The sequence below is a fragment of the Schistocerca serialis genome, chromosome 6 (assembly GCF_023864345.2).
Source record: "Schistocerca serialis cubense isolate TAMUIC-IGC-003099 chromosome 6, iqSchSeri2.2, whole genome shotgun sequence".
In the NCBI taxonomy this organism is placed as follows: domain Eukaryota; kingdom Metazoa; phylum Arthropoda; class Insecta; order Orthoptera; family Acrididae; genus Schistocerca; species Schistocerca serialis.
The window spans coordinates 130,958,825-130,980,802 of NC_064643.1; the positions used below are offsets into that span (position 1 = coordinate 130,958,825).

At 44.0% G+C, this 21,978-nt stretch overlaps 1 protein-coding gene across 1 annotated transcript in view; it reads left to right on the forward strand.

Annotated features, from left to right (window-relative positions):
* The window catches only part of LOC126484688 (putative odorant receptor 71a), a 218,683-nt gene extending 197,310 nt beyond the window's left edge, over positions 1–21,373 (forward strand). Inside the window, exons 5-7 of the mRNA XM_050108283.1 lie at positions 2,275–2,388; positions 9,774–9,929; positions 21,201–21,373. Coding sequence (XP_049964240.1) covers positions 2,275–2,388; positions 9,774–9,929; positions 21,201–21,272 — 342 coding nt within the window. The 3' untranslated portion in view covers positions 21,273–21,373. The remainder of the gene's footprint in view (positions 1–2,274; positions 2,389–9,773; positions 9,930–21,200) is intronic.
* Positions 21,374–21,978: the final 605 nt, after the last annotated feature.

A 21,978-nucleotide genomic window follows, 5' to 3' on the forward strand; every position in this document is an offset into this window, starting at 1 on the left:
ATTGCGAGACACAGACCTACTTATTTGAAGATGCCTCATAAACACATGAAACCTTCTGTTATGCTGAACTTGGGCCCTGTTTCGTGACTGGCACATTTTTCCCAAATGTTAATTTGTCCTCAATCTTCTTTGTTTGGTTTGTTCATTTTGTTGTTCCCGCCGTTGACATAGCTGAGCTGCAGTGAAACTTCCTACGCAAACATATATTTGGCTATTATTTACTCACATTAGATTGATAGCGCAACCTGATATCAAGTGCAGCAGGCTGTACGCGTCCCGTGATGCTTGGTACACTTACAGAAACCCAAGTTGGCGTGCTGTAACCACTGTGCCTCAGGTTGCGGCAGGTTCAGCCGCTTCACAGGTTGCGGAAGAGGTAAGAGGAGCAGGTAGACTGAAAGGAGAACTTGTACACCTCTGATACGATACACTGATGTGACAAAAGTCATGGGATAGCGATATGCACGTATACGGACGGCGGTAGTATCGCGTACACAGATTATAAAAAGGCAGTGCATTGGTGGAGCTGTTATTTGTACTCAGATGATTCATGTGAAAAGTTTCCCATGTGATTGTGGTTGCACAACGGGAATTTACAGAGTTTCAGAGCGGAATGGTAGTTGGAGATAGACGCATTGGACATTCCATTCCGGAAATCGTTAGCCAACTCAGTATTCCGAGACCAACGGCGTCCAGCGTGTGCTGAGAATACCAAATTTAAGGCATTATGTCTCACCACAGACAACGCAGTAGCCAGTGGACTTCACTTAACGACCGAGAACAGCGCCGTTTGCGTAGAGTTGTCAGTGATAACAGACAAGCAACAGTACATGAAATACCCACAGAAATCAGAGTGGGAGGCACCACGAACGTATCCATTAGGACAGTGCAGCGAAATCTGGGGCTAATGGGGTATGGCATAAGATGAACCACATGAGTGCCTTTGCTCACAGGACTACATCGCCTGCAGCTCCTCTTCTGGGCTCGTGACCATATTGGTTGGATCTTAGACGACTGCAAAACCGTCGCCTGAACACATGACTTCCAATTTCAGTTGGTAAGAGCTGATGGTACAGTTCGAGTGTGGCTCAGACCACACGAAGCCGTGGACCCAAGTTGTCAACAAGGCACTGTAGAGACTGTTGGTGGCCCCATAATGCTGTAGGCAGACAGGAGGATAACTATGTAGAGCGAAAATATTCTGTAGCTTATGCAGCCCTTTATGTATCCCTACTTAGTTTCTAGATGATTCAGTGCTCCTGGTTTGTAAGGGAAGTCTAATAAGACAATGATGCCCACCCAGCTAGCAGTGCGGTTTAACGCTCTGCTTCCCAAGCGGGATGGCATCCCAGTCCACTCCACGAACCTGCCCAGCGGATTACTGTTGAGGTCCAGTGTGCCGGCCAGGCTATGGATGGTTTTGAAGGCGGTTTTCCATCTACCTCATCCAATGCGGGCTGGTTCTCCTTATTCCGCCTGAGGTACATGATGTCAGTGATTGCTGCACAAACACTGTCTCCCCCTATGTGCGGACTATTATTACTCTACCACGCAAACATTTGGGGATACCCATGTCTGCTATGAGACTTTTATTTTTAAATTTGTTGTAACGTCTTATGGGACCAAACTGCTGAGGACATTGGTCCCTAAGTCTACTCACTACTTAATCTAACTTAAACTAACTTACGCTATGGACAACACACACAGCCATGCTCAAGGAAGGACTCGAACCTCCAATGGGGGCAACCGCACAGACCCTGACAAGGCGCCTCAGACCAGGGGCCACCCCGTGCGGCTTATGAGACGTTCCCGGTGTGTGTATGTGGGGGGGGGGGGGGGGAGGGTAGGGTCTGAACCGCACAATAGCCCTGGGTTCAGTGTGGGGCAGCAGTGGGGTGGGTGGACTGCTGTGGCCTGTTGTGGGGTTGTGAACCACTGAGGGCTATGGCGGGAAAGAAGCCTCTCCATTGTTTCTAGGTCCCCGGTTCAATACACAATACACAATACAATGCCAGGCAAAAGGAGGACTGACACGATTTAGGAGATATCACATGACTTTCGTCACCTCTCTGTATGCTGGGCCACAACTACAAAATTAGAACGTTCATAGAAAAATCGAACAATAATCCATTGTAAAATACAAAAATTACAGAAAGAGAAAATAAACGCCAGATGTTTTAGCCATACAAGAAGAAAGAATGACTCCAACTGTACGAAAAGCTTCAGCACGCTTGAGTCCAAATCAAAAATATAAACTGATGCCTGCTTGCGTAGGTGCTACTGGAGACCGACGAGATGGCGGTAGTGGTGTCCACGGCCTCCAGTCTGGCCGTCTTTCTCAGTGGGATCGCTCTGTACTGCATCATCGGCCACACCATCATCGACCAGGTGGGTGTGTTGAATTGTTGTTATTTGTTTCTTTTCTCGTACTTCATAATCAGAGGTAGAGAGAGAGAGAGAGAGAGAGAGAGAGAGAGGCAGACGGGTACATATGTCCTGTCGCGAAAATGCATTCTACGTTTCTGAAGGATGAGACTTGCTCGCGAAACAATTGGGCGAGACTGTTTCACGAGATAGCTGGCTCCCTGTTCATTTACGTCTCCACCTATAATCAGCAAGCCACCTTACGAAGAATGATTGTTCGTAAATAGAGTCTAAGACTACTGTGGGCTAGTGTAGACTAAGTAATGGTAAACTACGACAGTTTTGCGAGTAGCCGCGGTCAGTAAGATGGTAACTGAGTTATCGGTATGTTAGGTGTGTTGCATACCTATCAGACATTACTTCATTTCGATCTCTTTGTTTGCGAATGCGATCAGTGTCTTACTACAATGAAGATCCAAAAAAACTGGTACACTTGCATGAACAGTCCCTTGCTGCCATGCAGGGTCCATAGATTCATGAGGTTGTCTCCGTACCCGTACACGTCCGTCCGCTCGATACAATTTGAAACGAAACTCGTCCGACCAGGCAGCATGTTTCCTGTCATCAACAGTCCAATATCGGTGTTGATGGGACCAGGCGAGGCGTAAAGCTTTGCGTCGTGCAGCCAGCAAGGGTACACGAGTGGGCCTTCGGCTCCGAAAGCCCATATCGATGATGGTATGTTGAATGGTTCGCACGCTGGCGCTGTTGATGGCCCAGCATTGAAATCTGCAGCAATTTTCGGAAGGTTTGCACCTTTCTGTCACGTTGAAAGAATCCATTCAGTCGTCGTTGGTCCCGTTCTTGCAGGAGTTTTTTCCGGCCGCAGCGATGTCGGACATTTGTTGTTGTACCGGATTCCTGATATTCACGGTACACTCGTGAAATGGTCGTACTGGAAAATCCCCACTTCATCGTTAACCCAGAGATGATGTGTCCTATCAGTCGTGCACCGTCTGTAACACCACGTTCAAATCCATTTAAAATCTTGATAACCTGCCATTGTAGCAGCAGCAACGGATCTAACAACTGCGCCAGACACTTGTGTTGTATAGGCGTTGCCGACCGCAGCGCCATATTTTGCCTGTTTACATATCTCTGTATCTGAATACGCATGCTTATCCAGTGTCTTTGGCGCTTGCTAGTCTGAATTAAAAAGCACAACAAAGCAGACGGAAGCTGCATTGGTGTGTACTCCGTAGTCATCAACACACAAACATACACACAACACCAAAAACATAACTACGAAATATAAATAGTAAGAGCCTAACTGGAAAAGCTGTTATAGCATTGCTGACATAGCCAAATATTGGAGCTTCAGAATAAGGCAGGCAGCTATTCTAAACTAAGCAGACTTTGATTTGACTGGGATGAATCAGAAGTCATCCATTTCACAGTTGCAATAAACAATGTTCCAGGAGAGGAGAGGAACAGCAAACTTCTATTCATTGCAGTAGTTTGCTAAGCATAAGAATAAATGTAATATTACAGTGCAGATATACTGAAATCTGTCTTGTTTCTTCATTTGTATGGCCTGTAAGTACCTAGAAGAAACATTATTTATATTTTTATTATGAGAAGAAGAAAGTTATTCGAAAGAAACGGACATGAAGATGTTTATTTAAACAAATTTTTGCGTCAGAATATCGAGATTGTAAAAATAGTCTGATATTTTTATGCACGTACCACAGAAAAAAGATTTCAGATATTTGTATCTGTATCCGAAGCGAAAGAGCACCCAGAAATAATTTCTCTAATTCCTGAAGCTGTATTTTAAATTAATCTACATACCTGAGCACATTATTTTTCAAAAATTCGATTTCTAAATAAAAAAATAACCATCAAAATAATATCAGTGTTGATTACTTTATAGCTTATGTAAATTCAAAGGCTTCCACAGTCGATGTCATTTTGGATAAAATCATTTTCGGTATTGGGTCGCGTCATTGTAACTACTAAAACAACTAAACCGCCGATATTTCGACCGATTTACTGCGGCGTTCTTCAGGGTGGTTAACTGTTGTATACCAGTGAATGTCTTACTTAATATACTGTCATTTTCGGTTATTTGTTGCCTATCGAGATTTCATTGGACAATTTGAGGAGGGTGTTATGGAGGGGTGGCTGTACGATACGCTATAGCCTGTGTTTGGCTCTATATAAAATTTGATCAAATTGTTCTTCATACAGTTAGAGGCATGTAAGAATATATATCATACTGAATTTTCGTATACATCCCTCTACCCCCTCTCCCATAAATACCTTACACAGTATAAGCGTTGCAAAAATAAACCTGCACAATAATACAACATGTTTTATGTCTTATTTCAGCGTTTTTCTGACCTTTTTTTTTCCTGAGGAGACAAAAGTCATCTGATGCCGTGTCGGACCCCCTTTTGTCCAGCATAGTGTAGCAACTCCACGTGGTATGGATTCAACAAGTCATTGGAAGTCCCCTGCAGAAATACTGATCCATGCTGTCTCTACAGTCGTCCATAATTGCGGAAGTGTTGCCGGTGCAGGATTTTGTCCGCCCCTGGTAGCTGAGTGGTCAGCGTGAGAGAATAGCAATCCTAAGGGCCCGGGTTCGATTCCCGGCTGGGTCGGAGATTTTCTCCACTCAGGGACTGGGTGTTGTGTTGTCCTAATCATCATCATTTCATCGCCATCGACGCGCGAGTCACCGAAGTGGCGTCAAATCGAAAGACTTGCACCAGGCGAACGGTCTATCCGATGAGAAGCCATAGTCACACGACATTAACTTTTTTTTTTTTTGTACACGAACTGACCTCTGGATTATGTCGCATTAATGTTTGATGGGATTCACGTCGAGCCGTGTGGATGGCCAAACCATTCGCTCGAATTGTCTAGAATATTCTTCAAACCAATCGCGAACAATTGTGGCCTGGTGACATGGCACAGTGTTATCTACAAAAATTCCATCATTGTTTCGGAACATAACATCCACGAACGGCTTCTAATGGTTTCCAAGTAGCCAAACATCCAGTGGACCCAGTCCATTCCATGTAAACACAGCCCACACCAGTCTGAAGTCACCACCAACTTTCACAGTATCTTGTTGGGAACTTGGCTCCGTGGCTCCGTCGAGTCAGCGCCACACATGCACCCTGCTATCAACCCCTACCAACTGAAATTGGGAGTCATCTGACCATGCCATGGTTTTCCAGTCGTCTAGGGTCCAACCGATATGGTAACACGCCCGGGAAAGGCGCTGCAGGTGATGTCGAGCTGTTGGCAAAGGCACCAACGGATACGTTCGTCGTACGTCCCGCATTGATTTCTTTGGTTATTTCACGCAGTGTTACGTGTTTATAAGCACTGAAAACTCTACGCAGACACCGCTGCTCTCGGTCGTCAAGTGAAGGCTGTCGGAAACTGTGTTTTCCGTGGTCGCAGATAATGCCTGAAATGTGGTGTCCTCGGCATACTCTTGACACAGTGGATCTCAGAACACTGAACTCCCTAAGGATTTCCGAAATCATACGTCTAGCACCAACAACCATTCCGCGTACAAGTCTGTTAATTTACGCCATGTGGCCAAAATCACGTAGGAAACATTTTTACACAAATCACCTGAGCACAAATGACAGCTGCACCAATGTAATATCCTTTTATACCCTGCGTACGCGATACTACCGCTATTTGCATACTGAAGCGCCAAAGAAACTGGTGTAGGCATGTGTATTCAAGTTCAGAGGTATGTAAATAAGCAGAATATGGCGCTTCGATCGGCAACACCTGTATAATACAGCAAGTGTCTGGCGCAGTTGTTAGATTGGTTACTGCGGCTACAATGGAACGTTATCAAGATTTAAGTGAGTTTGAATGTGGTAGTACAGTCAGCGCTCGCGCGATGGGACACAGCATTTCCGAGGTACCGATGAAGTAGGGATTTTCCTGTACGACCATTTGACGAGTGTTGTGTCAATATCATGAATCTGATAGAAAATCAACTTTCCGACATCGCTGCGGCCGGAAAAAGATCCTGTAAGAACGGGACCAACGACGACTGAAGAGAATCGTTCAAAATGACAGAAGTGCAGCCCTTCGGCAAATTGCTGCAGGTTTCAACACTGATCCGTCAACAAGTGTCAGCGTGCGAATCAATCAATGAAACATCATCGATAAGGGCTTTCGGAGTCGAAGGCCCACTCCTGTACCCTTGATGATTGCGCGACATAAAGTTTCACGCCTCGCCTGAGCCCGCCAACACTGGCACCGGACTGTTGATGACGAACATTCTTGCTGGTCGGACGAGTCTCGTTTCAAATTGTATCGAGCGGATGGACGTGTATGGGTATGGAGACAACCTCATTAATCCATGGACCCTGCATGCCAGTAAGGTACTGTTCAAGCTGATGGAATCTCTGTAATAGTGTGGGGTGTGGGCAGTTGGAGCGATATGGGACCCCTGATACGTCTAGATACGACTCTGACAGGTGACACGTACTTAAGCATCCTGTCTGATCACCTACATCCATTCATGTCGAGTCCGGCCATCCTTATTTAGGTTTTCCGTGATTTCCGTAAATCGCTCCACGCAATTGACGGGATGGTTCCTTTCAAAGGGCACGGCCGACTTCCTTCCCCGTCCTTCCCTAATCCGATGAGACCGATGACCTCGCTGTCTGGTCTCCTTCCCCAAAAACAACAACAACATTCATGTCGATTGTGCACTCTGACGGCCTGGGGCAATTCCAGCAAGACAATGCGACACCCCACGCATCCAGAATTTTATCACATTAGTTCCAGGAACACTCTTCCGAGTTTAAACACTTCATCTGGCCACCAACCCCCCTGACGTGAACATCACTGAGCATATCTGGGATGCTTTGAAACGTGCTGTTCAAAAGTGATTTCCACCCCCTCATACTCTCACAGATTTACAGGCAGCCCTGCAGGATTAATAGTTTTAGTTTCCTCCAGCACCACTTCTTTGGCTCTTCAGTGTATATGTGCATATCACTATCCCATGACTTTCGTCACCTCAGCATATTTCGTTTTGGAGAGTCGGCAACACTGCGGCCACAACACCACCACCAGAGCCGCGGTGGAAAGTGGTCACAATGATTTTCAGCCGTGTATCGACTCGTGCTACACCTTGTGTTTAGACTGCATTGTTTTTCTTTTCTTCCCCTGACGTCTTTGTTTGATATGTTGTCTGTCATTAAGTGGCTGCTTTGTTGTCTTTTCCCTCTGCTAACGATATCTGCGTTTTTGCCTTCGGGAAACTGCTATGGAGGAAGTGAGATCTTTGACAGGTGGTAACCTCGTGTGGTGGCGCGGAAGTACGGGGTTGCTCGCAGTGAGAGTGTGGTGGACACGGGAGGGCAGTGTGGCTCTCCAGCGCGAAGCGGGCGTGGTCGGTTGTACCGAGTCGCCACGTGATGTATGTCGGTTGTGTGTAACGAGCGGGTCGAGTTGACGGAAGAGCTCCCCGCATGTTGGTTGTATACAGAATCGCCCCACGATTAGTTGCTGTTCATTTCGCCTTGGTGGGACGTTAACAAGCTTCTTTAAATCCTTCCTTTCAACACTGGAGTTTAAAAGGAGATACCTAACATGAAGGAGCAGTCACTACCCGTCAACGTCGCAGAGAAGACGTGAACTCCGATGACAGAGCGTGTTGTCGCGTGACCGTGGCGTGTTGGGTACGCTGCCGACGCGTGCGCTGTCGGATGTGTGGATCCTTGCCATCGGAGGTCGTGTACTGCCCGTTCGAGCATAATTGCAAGTTAAGTTCGTGGAAGGTTCAATCATTGTTGTGTTGGCTGAAGAGCCAACACCGTGTTACTAGAGGAGGCCGAAATGCACGCGTTTTAGCTCAGGCAGGCTGGCGTGAGGAGGGAAGAACTATACTGGCGTGAGGTCTGGAACATGACAAGGAATTAGAATTAACAAAAAGCGGACATAATTAGTTTGATACTTAACTTTAATTCATTAATGATGAACGTCGCTCTTGACGGTACATGATTTACAATATTATCTGTTCAGAAGACATATAGTAAGTGAATATGACGCCTTGCTCGGTCGTAGCAAATGACGTAGCTGAAGGCTATGCTAAACTGTCGTCTCTAAAAATGAGAGCGTATGTAGTCAATGAACCATGGCTCGCAAAGTCGGCTGTACAACTGGGGCGAGTGCTAGGAAGTCTCTCTAGACTAGACCTGCCGTGTGGCGGCGCTCGGTCTGCAATCACTGATAGTGGCGACACGCGGGTCCGACGTATACTAACTTACCGCGGCCGATTTAAAGGCTACCACCTAGCAAGTGTGGTGTCTGGCGGTGACACCACAATCATTAAGTAATAATTTTGTGTAACCAGCGTCTCTTCTGCCTTGTGGCCTCCGGCAACCGCGTTTCCTGTCCGCGGCACCGGTGTAATTGAAGACAGTGATCTTTCCTCCTCCTCTCGTTACTGTCCGATGGGAGGTGTAGTTTTGGGCAGTTTAATTGTTCCGCTATTCTGACGTGGGTTATGAGCAAATTCATGCTTCTTGTTGGTTGATCATGTGGTCGCTCATTCAGGACTGTGTGGTGTAATGTTTCCTTGCACGATGTTAGCTCTAATTCTGTCTGCAAGTTAAGCCATTTTATTACAAGTTTTCGCTGGATAAAAGTCGGTGCAGTGACCAGCCTGAGAGTGGCAATCGTGTCTACGGGCGTATTTAAATTGGTCAGTTTTCTGTCTAGCCTGTGCATCCCTGAGTGGGTGATTTGTGGCCGCTTTACATGGGTCCGTCATATCTGTTATGTTCTAATGATATCCCAGCACACTTCTGTTTAAAAATTTTTTAAATTCCTCCAAGTCTGTAAATTCCTTTTATTGCCATTAATCGTGTGTTTGCTGAGACCTATTTAATTTTTTTAATGGCTGTGTTGGTAGCTTCACTACCTCACCGTACTTTATTAACAAAGTTCTGCATTTACTTTAGTTGCCTGTTTACTAATGTTCTTTAATTTTTTTAAATTGTTGTATTGCTATAAATTACTTCTTTGGCGTTAGCGGCGTGTTTTAAAAGGTTGTTTACTGCCGTAATGCTAGCTTCTGTGTTTTTTTAAAAAAATAATTTTTAATTGTTGTATTGTTATAAATTACTTGATTCCCGTTAGCGGCGTGTTTAAAAGGCTGTTTATTGCCGTACTGCTAGTTTCTGTAAGATACAAATAAAAAATTGTAAAAATCTCAACTCGACAGTAAACTACTAGGAATTTTGCCCCGTTTCCCAACTTGTGGTGTGGCTTGTAGTAACCGTAACCACTGTGTGTGTCTGATTTGGTTCGTCAGTGCACGCGGCCAGCAGTAACGTACTGTGTCTCGTGTGCAGAGCGAGCAGCTGCCAGAGGCGGTGTACAGCAGCGGGTGGACCGGCGCGGACGCCTCCTTCCGGAGGACGGTCTCCATCCTGATGGTCCGCGCCTCGCAGCCGCTCAGCATCACAGTGGGCAAGATGCGCGTGCTGTCCAAGCCCACGTTCGTGCAGGTCTGATGCGCACACTACTCCCAGCATTTCCCTGCATTCGGCTGCCGTAAGCTGCCTTCTACGATTACAGTAACGGTCGTCATACGAGGCATGTCCAAAAGTTAAGAGTTTTCAATAGTTTTCAATTCAAAAAGCATTAAGCACGGTGCGTCACCTAAAACTTGAAACATGTACGTTTCAAATATGACTGAAATTACGTAACTGACTGTAATTTGAAACACAATCGTTAGAACCGGAACGGCATGTGAACGTTTATTTTATCTCGTCACTTCGCTCTGTACTGAACTTTCATGTCTGCGAGAATGTGAAGTTAATTTAGCTGCGAAGTGTAAAGTTGTTAACTGTCAATAACTTTAAATGAAACTAAAACTGCATGAATTTACGTAATACAAAACTGAATCTGATGCAACGCTATTGACTTCAAGTTGACCCTGGAAGTAAAACAAAACTTAATCAATTTGTAAAACAATAGTCCCTGTGCTTAATGAATGCTGTCCCTGAAATAATAAAATTTCTTACCTTTATCTGCGCTGTGGTAACGCTCTTCGGAGTGTTCTCAGTTAGTACTTTAAATTGTGTAGTTAGCAAACAGCTATTATACAAGACTGTTGCTTAGCATACATTTTAATTAAATCGAATATGGCTGAGACAATAACTTCTTCGGAGAAATAGTTAATCAAAAATGACATCGATCTGGGAAGTGGTATTGGTTTTCGGTTAGTAACAATATGGCACCACCTTTAAAACTTGTATTTTGGCTCTTTGAAAATTAATAACGTTTAATATTGACAGACTCAATAAACTGATTATACATTAACAACAAGCTTTACAAAATGAATGGATGTGAGTGCTATACATTGTCTCAATCAATCCCTTATGAATACGCGCATTGCATTAGTAACAAAACAACTTTCTTTACCTTAAGTATTTCCAACTTCTGTTGAGATTTATTTTACAGTTAGCAAACAGCATAATATCTTTCAAATAAACTAGTTGGTGCCCGTAGCGAGTAAGTATATATCCAGCACACATCAGATACGTCTTTACACTTGACGTCCTCTATACATCTCTCAAAATAAAGTTAGTCTAACACATTACCCATCAGCGATCGTTGTTGATCAGCGACGCTACTACACAATCGATGCCACATTTTGACCATCTCTGGCACAATGTTCTTTCTTACAAAACTTGAATTGATTTACCCTGTGTGTATACTTTCAAACTTACGCCGCAAATATTGAGGCAACTGGAAGCGCTATTGATGTGTGGTTTTCACAGGATGGAAAGACCCCGGGGGTGGGGGGTGGGGGATCAACAAATTGTAATAATAATTAGAAAGTGTATTATGCAAACATACACTTTTTTACGTGGAACAATGCCTATTGACATTGCCGTACATAAAGTAGGGCGTTTGTTGCAGGATTCTGGAGCGTGTCGTATTTTGAAAAGTTCCCATACCGACCACTGTACAATACCTGTGGTAGCAAACAACTCAAGTGCATACATACATCGTCTGGATTCTGGCAACTAAAGAGACAATTGAACTTGACAGGCCGGTACGGAACAACTGCTACATTTCAGTGGAGATGTCCAAGAGGACTAGAGGAATAAGTTGCTGCCTCTAATCGGGTGTATTGGCTACGTCCTTGTAGACAGCGTCTTTCAGCGTTCCCCACAGAAAAAACTCTACAGGCGCCAAATCCGGTAAACAAATCGGCCGAGGTACATGTTCTCTGCGTCCAATCCAACGATTTGGAAACAGTTCGTAAGGACATGCTGTAGCGTATTGTGCGCTATGGGCTGGACAGCCATCATATTGGTACTACAGGTTCCTTCCAGTCTGCAGAGAACGTCTTCGAGCATCCGTGGAAGAGGACCTTTTCGAAGGTTGCGATACTTGTGCACGTTCAGTGTTCTGTCTCTGACAAACGAGCCTGTGACCTGATGATTCATTATCCCGCACTACACGTTTACACTCCTCGGACGCTGACGTTCCACCTGACAAAGCCAGCGAGAACTGTCAACAGACCAATAGTGCAAGTTTCGGCGGTTTACCTGGTCATGATTAGTAAATTTGGTTTCATCACTCAACAAGATACGTGATACAGCACGGAAGTTCACATGATTCTATTAATAATTTTCATGGAGCTCTTGATGAAGAGAAATGTGATAGGAATGGAAACTATTTCGATGGAGAATTCGTAGGACATTTTCCTGAGTCACGCCACTTCCTCGTACGATTGCGCGGGAGCTAACGTGCCGATAAACTGCATCTGACGTCACGTGTTTCCTTCTGTTACGTTGCCTAGGTGTTACGCTACCACTTTCGCGTAGCTCGTTGAAAAGGCTTTTTAAATAACTGCCAAGATGGTTGACGTCTATTGGAATACCCGCATACATCGTCCAAGGACGAACTGCGCTCTTCCTACACTATCCATACAACATGACAGTGTCAGCTTTTGCCGCGTTGGTAAATCCCATCGTCCACACACGACCTATTGCTTGGATGGCACACACTAACCGACTGACAACTGGCAATGCGTTTATAAAACACACAAGCACAATATGTCAGCAAAGATAGCAACATTGTACCTAACAACAACGCAGGTTGTGGAAACTTTTCAAAATACAATACCTCGTAAACGACCCACACTGGAATCCTGCAACAAACACCCTACATCTAGTATGTTTGCAGGAAAAATACAGTTTCTAAGTATTACTACAATCTGTTTATTACAATAGTGGTAGCCCTTGACCATCAATCCATTCTGTGAAAACCACACATCAATAGCACTTCACATTCCCGCAATATCTGCGATGCAAGGTTTAAGTGGCTGGCTGGCTCTGAGCACTATGGGACTTCACTACTGTGGTCATCAGTCCCCTAGAACTTAGAACTACTTAAACCTACTAACCTAAGGACAACACACACATCCATGCCCGAGGCAGGATTCGAACCTGCGACCGTAGCAGTAAGGTTTAAGTGATTCGCCCTGTATTAATGAACAATTTGAAAGTTCAAAAGCGTACATCACTGTTTTTCGACGTAGACGCCTCAGTTGTTGTTTATGCTGCACTCAGAAAAGTCTCCTGTCACCTCTTTGGCTCATTGTTTGATGACACTGTTGATCTCACAGTCGGTAGGGAAGGTTTTTCCACCCGTAAACAAATCCATAGAGGTGAAAAAAAAATGAAAAACTGAAAGTGCCATATCAGAGTTCGGGGCGGAGTGGTTGTCGATGTTCCAACCGAATGAATCCAATAGCTACTTTCTGGCATACTTATGTGGGAAAGAGCGTTACCATGCCACAAGCACATTCCCTTCCTTAATGTCCCCCTTCTTTTGTTCTAGATCACGCTCCAGATTTTTAAAGTTCCATTGTACCGCTTAGCATTAATTGTTTTCCTCTGGTGCAAAAATTCATTGATGAGATTCCCGTTACTGTCGCAAAAGACAGTCCATGATGTTTCTGGCGGAAACAACAGTCTGAATTTTTTCGCTGAGAATGAATATGGACGTCGTCACGACGTTAACTCTTCGTCTGAGGGATGTAGTGGGCCACCCACGTTTAGTCGTCTGTCACACAAAAGTCAAGGAACTGTTCACCTTCCGTTTTGAATTCTTGTGGACGTGCATTTTCGTTGACTTTCTGTTGATATGTGAGCTGTTTTGGCGCCCACTCAAAGGCGGCAGTCAATCCACATTTCATGTGATTTTTCTCTGCCCACGTGTTCTCATACTTTTTACCCCCTGGGGGTTGGGAGATGGAGGGGAGAGGAAGAGCACTCTGGGAACCGAAGTGATTAAATATCAATCATTTACAGTTAATGCTTCTGAGACATATTTTTGTGTCACCTTTATCTACGTTAATGATGTGGGCTGAAGCAATGAATTACAATTTGTACCTATTCAGGATTCGAACTCAGATCTCCTGATTACTGGGCGGATGCACTAAACACTGTAATACATCGGCACTGCAGCTAGTACAGCTGCACGGATTATCCTAGTACGTCTCCCTCGCTGACACAAATTCCCATTCACGCCTCAGCTTGTTACTGTTCCTCTTCTAAATTCTGATCCATATTGCAAAGGCTCTCTAATATTAGAATAGCACCTTACCGATGACCGAAATGGGCTGAGGCATGAATTATAATTTTTATCAGAGAAGCAAATGTATTAAGATAATCGGAGCAGGTGTGGTAAGTCTAGTGCCAGGGTGTGACGGTGTTTAGCATATTTGCCTAGTAAGTAGGAAACCTGAGTTCGGATTCAGAAGTGCTACAAGTTTTGATTCATTGCTGCAGCCTACATCATTATTGGATTTGATTTTTATCTCATTTTTATTACGTTTGATATTCTGAACCCTATGAACCCTTATCAACCTTCCTGTACATGGATTGCAAACGAGTAGACGTTGGTAAATTCAGGTGGACTTTCTTGATTCATCATTGTAGCAGGGCCTGGGAAAGGCCGTTGAGTTTAATTTTTCGAAGAGTCGCATCTGTCTGCCTGGACTTTCTTAAAGCACAGCTCCATGACTGGTTCTGACAGATAAGCGCTTTTTCAGACCTGCTGTCATCTGATTGGAGGAGACGCCTGGTACCACTGAAAAATTCGTCTTGTTAATCAGCCAATTTGCCCCCTCCAAGTTTCTTTCTGTCTCTGTTCACAGAGCGAGGCAGGCTGGATTTTATGCAGAGTTATTCAGTCGCTGTGCTGGGGTCCGGTGAGAATGACGTACCACTTCTGTGCGCACTTTGAAAGTGATTTTGGATCGGAGAAAGTTTAGATTTTTGTGTTGGGAACTGTCTATAATTTTTGAAGCGTTTATCAGAAGCATTATGATGTTCTCTTGAGTGATAACTTTGCTATTATTTAACTAGATGCCACTAGGATCAACTTTCTTCTTTATCTGGTCACGATCCCCCGACTAAGTTTCGTGTGTCACACTCTAGGTTTCGCAACTCTGCATTTACTATCAAATGGTGATTTCCATATGGTTATTCTGTGAATGTTTGAATCACTGTGTGTGAGCACGTGAGCGTCCATGTTGGTTTCCTTAGTTAAACTAATGCTCGCTTAATTATGATGGAAATGAGCGTTTGGCGTCATTGGCCGGGAGGCCCCTCGCGGGGCAGGTCCGGCCGCCATATCGCAGGTCTTATCACATTCGGCGCCACATTGGGCGACCTGCACGCCGGATGGGGATGAAATGATGATGAACACGGCACAACACCCAGTCCCTGAGCGGAGAAAATCTCCGACCCAGCCGGGAATCGAACCCGGGCCCAGAGGACGGCAATCCGTCACGCTGACCACTCAGCTACTGGGGCGGACTGCTTAATTATGATGATTAATATAATGACAAACATATTCCCTGTTGTGGATTGGCAAGAGAGCCAAACCACTATGAGAGGAAGCCGAAAGGCACGCGTTTTAATTCACGCAGGCTGGCGTGAGGTCTGGAATAGGGCAAGGAAGTCAGACTTTAGCAAAAAATGACGTAGCTGTTGGAATACTTAACTTTAATCTGTAAATGGTGAACATCGCTCTTGACGGTACTGTTTTACAGCATCAATAGTAACTGGTAATGGCGCTTTGCTAGGTCGTACAAAATGACGTAGCTGAAGGCTATGCTAACTATCGTCTCGGCTAATGACAGCGTAATTTGTCAGTGAACCATCGCTAGCAAAGTCGGCTGTACAACTGGGGCGAGTGCTAGGAAGTCTTTCTAGACCTGCCGTGTGGAGGCGCTCGGTCTGCAATCACTGATAGTGGCGACACGCGGGTCCGACGTATACTAACGGACCACGGCCGATTTAAAGGCTACCACCTAGCAAGTGTGGTGTCTGGCGGTGACACCACATTCCCCATACAAGATCAGAGTGTCAGGATATTATACGCATTAAATGTTTACTGAAGCTGAGGACAAAGCTCCATTTTGTGAATAAATGTCAATTTGGAATCAACTTATTCCGTTAAACTTATCCCCAACGTGCATACCAGCACGTCATTCCACGTCATGTGGTCATTAACCTAATCTACCTAATTTACCCTGTAAAAAAAAGATGCTAAGAAGCATTTAGTGAAGTTCATTCTGTGAGCAGTTAATCTGAAGTCCGGTATTGAAATTTCAGTTGCACGGTCTTTGTGTTAGATCGTAGGGCTAAATTTAATTAAGGTTTATGTGACTTCAGAAGGGTTGGCATTCAGTGGAAATGAGAAAATGTTAAGCTCTGTTTTGTTTAGTAGGAAGCTTGTGGGTATGAAGAAGTCCTTTTATATGGCAAAAATTCATCCCACCGAAGGTCCACTTACCAATATTTTGACTTTTTCAGTACTTTATAAACAGTGTTCGGGTTCTACCATCTCGCATACAATTTTCGGAAATCAAGTCTTTCAGTAATGCTTAATGCAGAAGAGATCTAGAATTTCTGTAAACACGAACTTCCTTCTCGTCCGAAGTCAGTCGATGACACGAGTCATTGCTTCGATCTTGTGGCGGCAGCACCGTCCAACGCACGAAGGGCTGAACTACGGCACTGCCGACACAAGTAGGGGCAGCTGTACCGTTACGCAGAATTTCGGCAACGGTGCGTCGCACACCGGACCGCACGTGACAAAGCAGGCGGCCAGTGCGAGCTAGTCGACGCGACGCGACACACGTCTCCCAGTTCTTCCGCCGCGGACCACGTGCGTCGAGTCAACGTGAAGGCCGGTTCCCACTAGGGCTGCCGCGCGTCAAAACCGCGCGTCAGCGGCATGGTTGCCATGGAAATGGCGTCAGCGGCACGGCGCGGCGGGCTCTGCGTCGCGGTTTGACTATGTCGAACCGCTTCCGCTGCCGCGTGCCGCGCTCCAGGTGCGCGCCGCCAATCACAGAACGCGCTGAGCGTGACGTCAGGTACGGACCCCCGGGCCACACGAACTTTCGCCGAACCGCTGGCGCGGACGCGGCGGCAGCTATGAAATACTTATCATCCGATTCCAGGGAAACTATTTGGTAGAAAAATTTGATTCTTGGGCATGTTACAGCCTGATATCTTCTCTCGATAAAGGACCGAATTTCTTTTCGTTATTCGTCGTGGTTACTTGCTGTGTCGCATTTACGTAAACCTTTACACGAAATTTGAATGAGTGTGCAGAGGTAAAAACGCATTGCGTGGAATTTGCGTACAGTTCATTTTAGGTAATACATTATTGCGTATGAAATTTAGTCAACATATCGAAATTGTTTTTAAAGCTGAGAGCAGAATGATAGCTATCACCGTTCTCGAGATATTGGATGATATGTTGACGGACGGGCTGTGCGGTGACCGCGCGCGGGTCGCTCGCTACGCGACCGATACTTTCGTCCTGCTCGTCGTAAACCATGTGGTTGTATCAACCGCAAATTTCGTAAACGGTTCAAGAAATCGAAACGTGTTTTTTTTTGCAAACGATAACTTGTAAGAACTCATGTATTTCGTCGCATGATAAATATCCAAAATCTGTTTAACTACCAAGATATGAAAGAAACTACAGTTTTTTCGGAAGGGATAGATGAATTTTTTTAAACAGCATTTAATAGCATGTGTAATGAGAACTTAAACCGAGACTAATTTGCTGGTATGTCATAAGATGTAATTTGCTAATTATCTACAGCTATTGATTATTTCCTTTGGAAGTAACAAACGTTTTTTTCTTTATCCAGTGTACTTGATTGGTTCAAGACGCGTTTCGCCTTTTACTTTAAGGCATCTTCGGTGGAATCTAGAATGATTCAGTTTTGTTTTGATATGTGATACTTGCAGATCATAAAACAGTTCACATCTTTTTTTGCGTGAATAACTGATTACCTACAATGAATCGAGTTTTTGGCGGACATCTGCGTTTCCCCTCACCTGGTCACATGCTGGAGGTTGAACTAAAACTTAGATTATGGAACATAAGCACATTTTCATGTTTTTTTTTCTTCTGTGACTAGCTGTAGACATTTTACCGAAAACACTGATTTGAAGTCGTAACTACAGTGTGTTCACCTCATGTCCCTTCCTGTTTGGTTTGTTTATGTACATGTTGCCAACCTAAAGAATTATATGCTGAAAACTAATGTTTGTTTATTTTTGTTCTCCTTATATCTGTATGTGTGTGTGGCTAGCCAGTGATAGTTATAGAGAGTTGAAAGTGAATGCAGTAGTTGTCAGACAGTGGTTGAAAGATTTGGTGTTCAGCTGATTTCAGTTTTGGTTTAAATGTTTTGTGGAGTAGTGCATGGAAGGGTAAATTCACTGCTTACATTAATAGATAAAATAGTAGAATAGCATTTCAACAGATGATTATTATCATAATACTATCACCCAACCCCTTTTGTCCTCAATCTTTGATGCCTCATAATATGTCCTGTCAACTTACCCCTCTTCCTCCTCTATTTAATTCCGTACCTCTTCTTTAGTTACATGATCCTCTTATCTAATCTTCAGCATTCTTATTGATCACCACGTTTTGAAAGCGTCCATTGTCTTCTTGACAGAACTGTTCATCGCCCACGTTTCACTTACATTCAAGGCTGCACTCCACACAAATACCGCACTCCACACAAATACCTTTGTAAAATAGTACCCAGTCATTAGAATTTATATTCGATGTGAACAAATTTTCTTTTTCAGAACGCTTTTGTTGCTATTCACAGTCTTCATTTTATATCCTCTCTACTTCTGGTTTCTCAATTACTGCTTCCCTTTCAAGTCACTCAAGTTTTAGGAATGCAATTTGGTTTCTGTACAAGTTGTAGATAATCTTGTGGCCATGTGTTTTATCGCTGACATCTCCAGAGGTTCAAGGAATGTTTTAATTAAGATTGTCAAAACCTTTCTCTTAACATGCAAATGCTATAAACACAGTTTCGCAGTTCTTCAGTGTGTCTACTTAGCTAAGTGGTAGGATCAGTATTGCCTTGCATGTTCAGACATCTCACAGGAATCTAACATCATGCTTATGTTAGTTTGTACAACCCCTCCCCCTCTCCTCTCTACATATTCCTTCTACTTTCTAGCCTTCTCTTATTTGCTTAGTTCTGACTTGCCAAATGAGTTCTTGACAGTTGCTTCTCCTTTGAGCAAAGTTTACTTTGTTCTTTCTCATGTTCATTCTCTTATGTTTTCCAAGTGCAAAATCGCGTTGCAATTTTGGACTTTCTGTCAACGTCATGTTTAGACATTTCTATTTCCTATGGCCTACTTTATTTGCTGCATTTTTATATTTTTCCCTCGTATCAAATTTAATATATCACGTTTTATCTAACGATTTCTACTGTACCTTCTTCCCGTTCACATACTCTGCTGCACTGACCACTTCTTCTCTCAAAGATATCCATTCGTATTCTAGCGGATTCCTCCCTCTGTTTCAGTCAGTCGTTGCATTACGGTAACTTTAAGATTATCGAATAACTGTGGGTCTTGACTCATTCAAGTTCCATTTCCTTAATTTGCCACCGTTTACTGTTTCTTTAGTTGTAAACCGCAGCTCGTAACCAATAAATTATTGTAGGTTTGCGTCTGCACCAGGAAATGTCTTATTATTTAAAATCTGGTTTCCAAAACTTTGTTCCAAATATGTATTATTCTTTCATGATTCTTAAGCAAGGTGCTGGCGATGATTACATTATGCTCTGTGCGAAATTCTATCTGGTGGCTTCCACTTTCATCCCTTCCCCCCAAGCCTTTGTGTTCTTACTGTTTTCCTGTACCTGCTACCGTATCACATTTTAAATTTTTGTCTCGCTTAACTATCTGAATAATCTCTTTTGTCGTACATTGTTTCAACGTGTTAGGAGATAGTGAACAATCATGAACGGTAGTCATGAAATATGTTTATGTTGAAATGAGAAAACACGAATAATGAAATATGTGAAAGAGTACATCGTACAGAAAATGAAAAATTGGTATGTCATCACCCAACTTCGTCTTTCCTTGATTTAGGTGTAAGATATAGTTATTCAAACACACCGGTCGTTTCGGTGGGTCCCAGCCCGTACCTCAGTGGCTGTCCGTCGTTGGCTACCGCTAGCGGCTGCCGCTTCCAGGTGGGAACGCCAATTCCGCGAGCCGCCGCGTCAAAGCGGAAAACGCTTGCCGCTGCCGTTGCCGCACGCCGCGCTGCCGCGCTCTAGTGGGAACCGGCCTTGACTCCGCCGTAAATGCGTACGCGCGGTCGTAAACGCAGTCGCCGTTAAAGTGTCTTCCGCTCCTTCGCGGACGTTACGGCGCCTCCGGTCGCACCAGGAGCAGAACACACTGTGACGCGGCCTTTTGTCCCGCTCGGTCCACGCGGTCGCGCCACGGCTCGTCACTGGAGTGTACACCCTCCGGGATCGGTGATCGAGCCGTGCCGCCAGTGCAACGCACCCGTATAGACGGACATTAGCGAAGAATGTTATGTGTCATTTATTGTAACGGTAGGAAAAATAAATGTGTCCTGTCCCGAAACCGCTCTAGTCGTTTATTGCCACAAAGCCTCTCCCTTGAGCATAGTGCGTGGGCTCGGCGATAAAGCCGGTTCACTGCACATGAGTGACTGTAAGCGGAGATACAACACGTTCCCGCTTCAATCTCATTCACCATCTCATCAGTCATGCCTGACGGACGAGCACTCATTTTTTCATCATGAACATTCGTTCTGCCAAATTTTAGTGCACTACGCCATTTCCACATTCCAGTTTGGTTCATCACACCACCCCATAAACAGTTCCGATTCCGTTAAAAATCTGGAGCTGCACGTTTCTCTTTGCAAAAAGTAACAGGATTACGCTCCTCAGCTCCCACCTGGGAGGAGTAGGAACAGAGACACTCATTTCAACATGGCAGTACAACAAGTTTTCAGCTCACCATGTGTTGTTCTTGAATGCAGTAGTCTACTAGCAACTTCATCGAACAAAATTCCTTCGTCCGTTAGAAACACACTACACTTACTTTCTGTACATGCGTTGCATTATGTGGCAGGATTTCGTCACACATACTCATACGATGCTCTTGCAAATTACTGCTAGATAGTGCTTAAAATATAAAAAAAGATCCTTTGTGATTATTCGCTTTTTAGGCTACTGATGAGCTGTCCTCTTTTATTACTCTAACACAGAATACCATTTGATGAGTATATGTTCAAATGATGTATGCATATAACTTTTTCACATCTTGCATACTCTGCTCCTTACCGTTCAATGTGCTGTTGCAAAACTAACTTGTCTTATAGTAATTTCATTGTAGAACTAGCATTTTGTTTTGTTCTTTCAGGTGCTGAATGGGTCTTACACGCTGTTCAACTTTCTCTATCGGACTCAGAGCGACAAGGAACGGAAAAGCTAGTTATTTCAAAGGCGAAAGAAGAAATACAAGAATTTTGCATTCTGATAACATTATCACATGTATCTAGTCAGCTCCTATTTTTCATGCATATTTTGGAAGTAACATATAAGCTTTTATCACTGCAGTAGTTTTTATTATGACATTTTGCAACACTGAGGAGCAGCCGCACCTACTTTACAGTTTTATCTACAACAGAAACTCAACGAAAATATTTCAATTACAGTTGTAGCAAATGAAGTAGGAAACACAAACTTCCTTATGATTAAAATAAAGCGAAACAAAAACTGAGTAAAATACTTGTTCATGGCGTTCAGTTATTCAATACGAAAACCGTGTAATGTAAATTCTGTCATGACTGTAAATAATTCTGCTGAAGCTAATTTGAGAGGTCAAGTTCCTACCACGCTCAGGATCCATATCGACGTAACAAATTGAGTTTGCACTGCACGTTGTAATCATTTTGTGATTTGTTGAATTACACCTAGAGTAATCAAACACTCACTATTGTCTCGAGAAAAAAGATAGCAGACACTTTTTTGTGAATTTCGTATTTGCTAACACAGGTAGAATTGAAGACCGAAATAAGATGGACATAGATAAGTTCAAAACTTGTCAGAGCAACTGAATTAGTGGAAAGAATAGAAGTTATGTGAATGTTCCTTTCGTTTTCTTTTTATTGCTCCATCTCATTCTCTTCCTTTCTCTT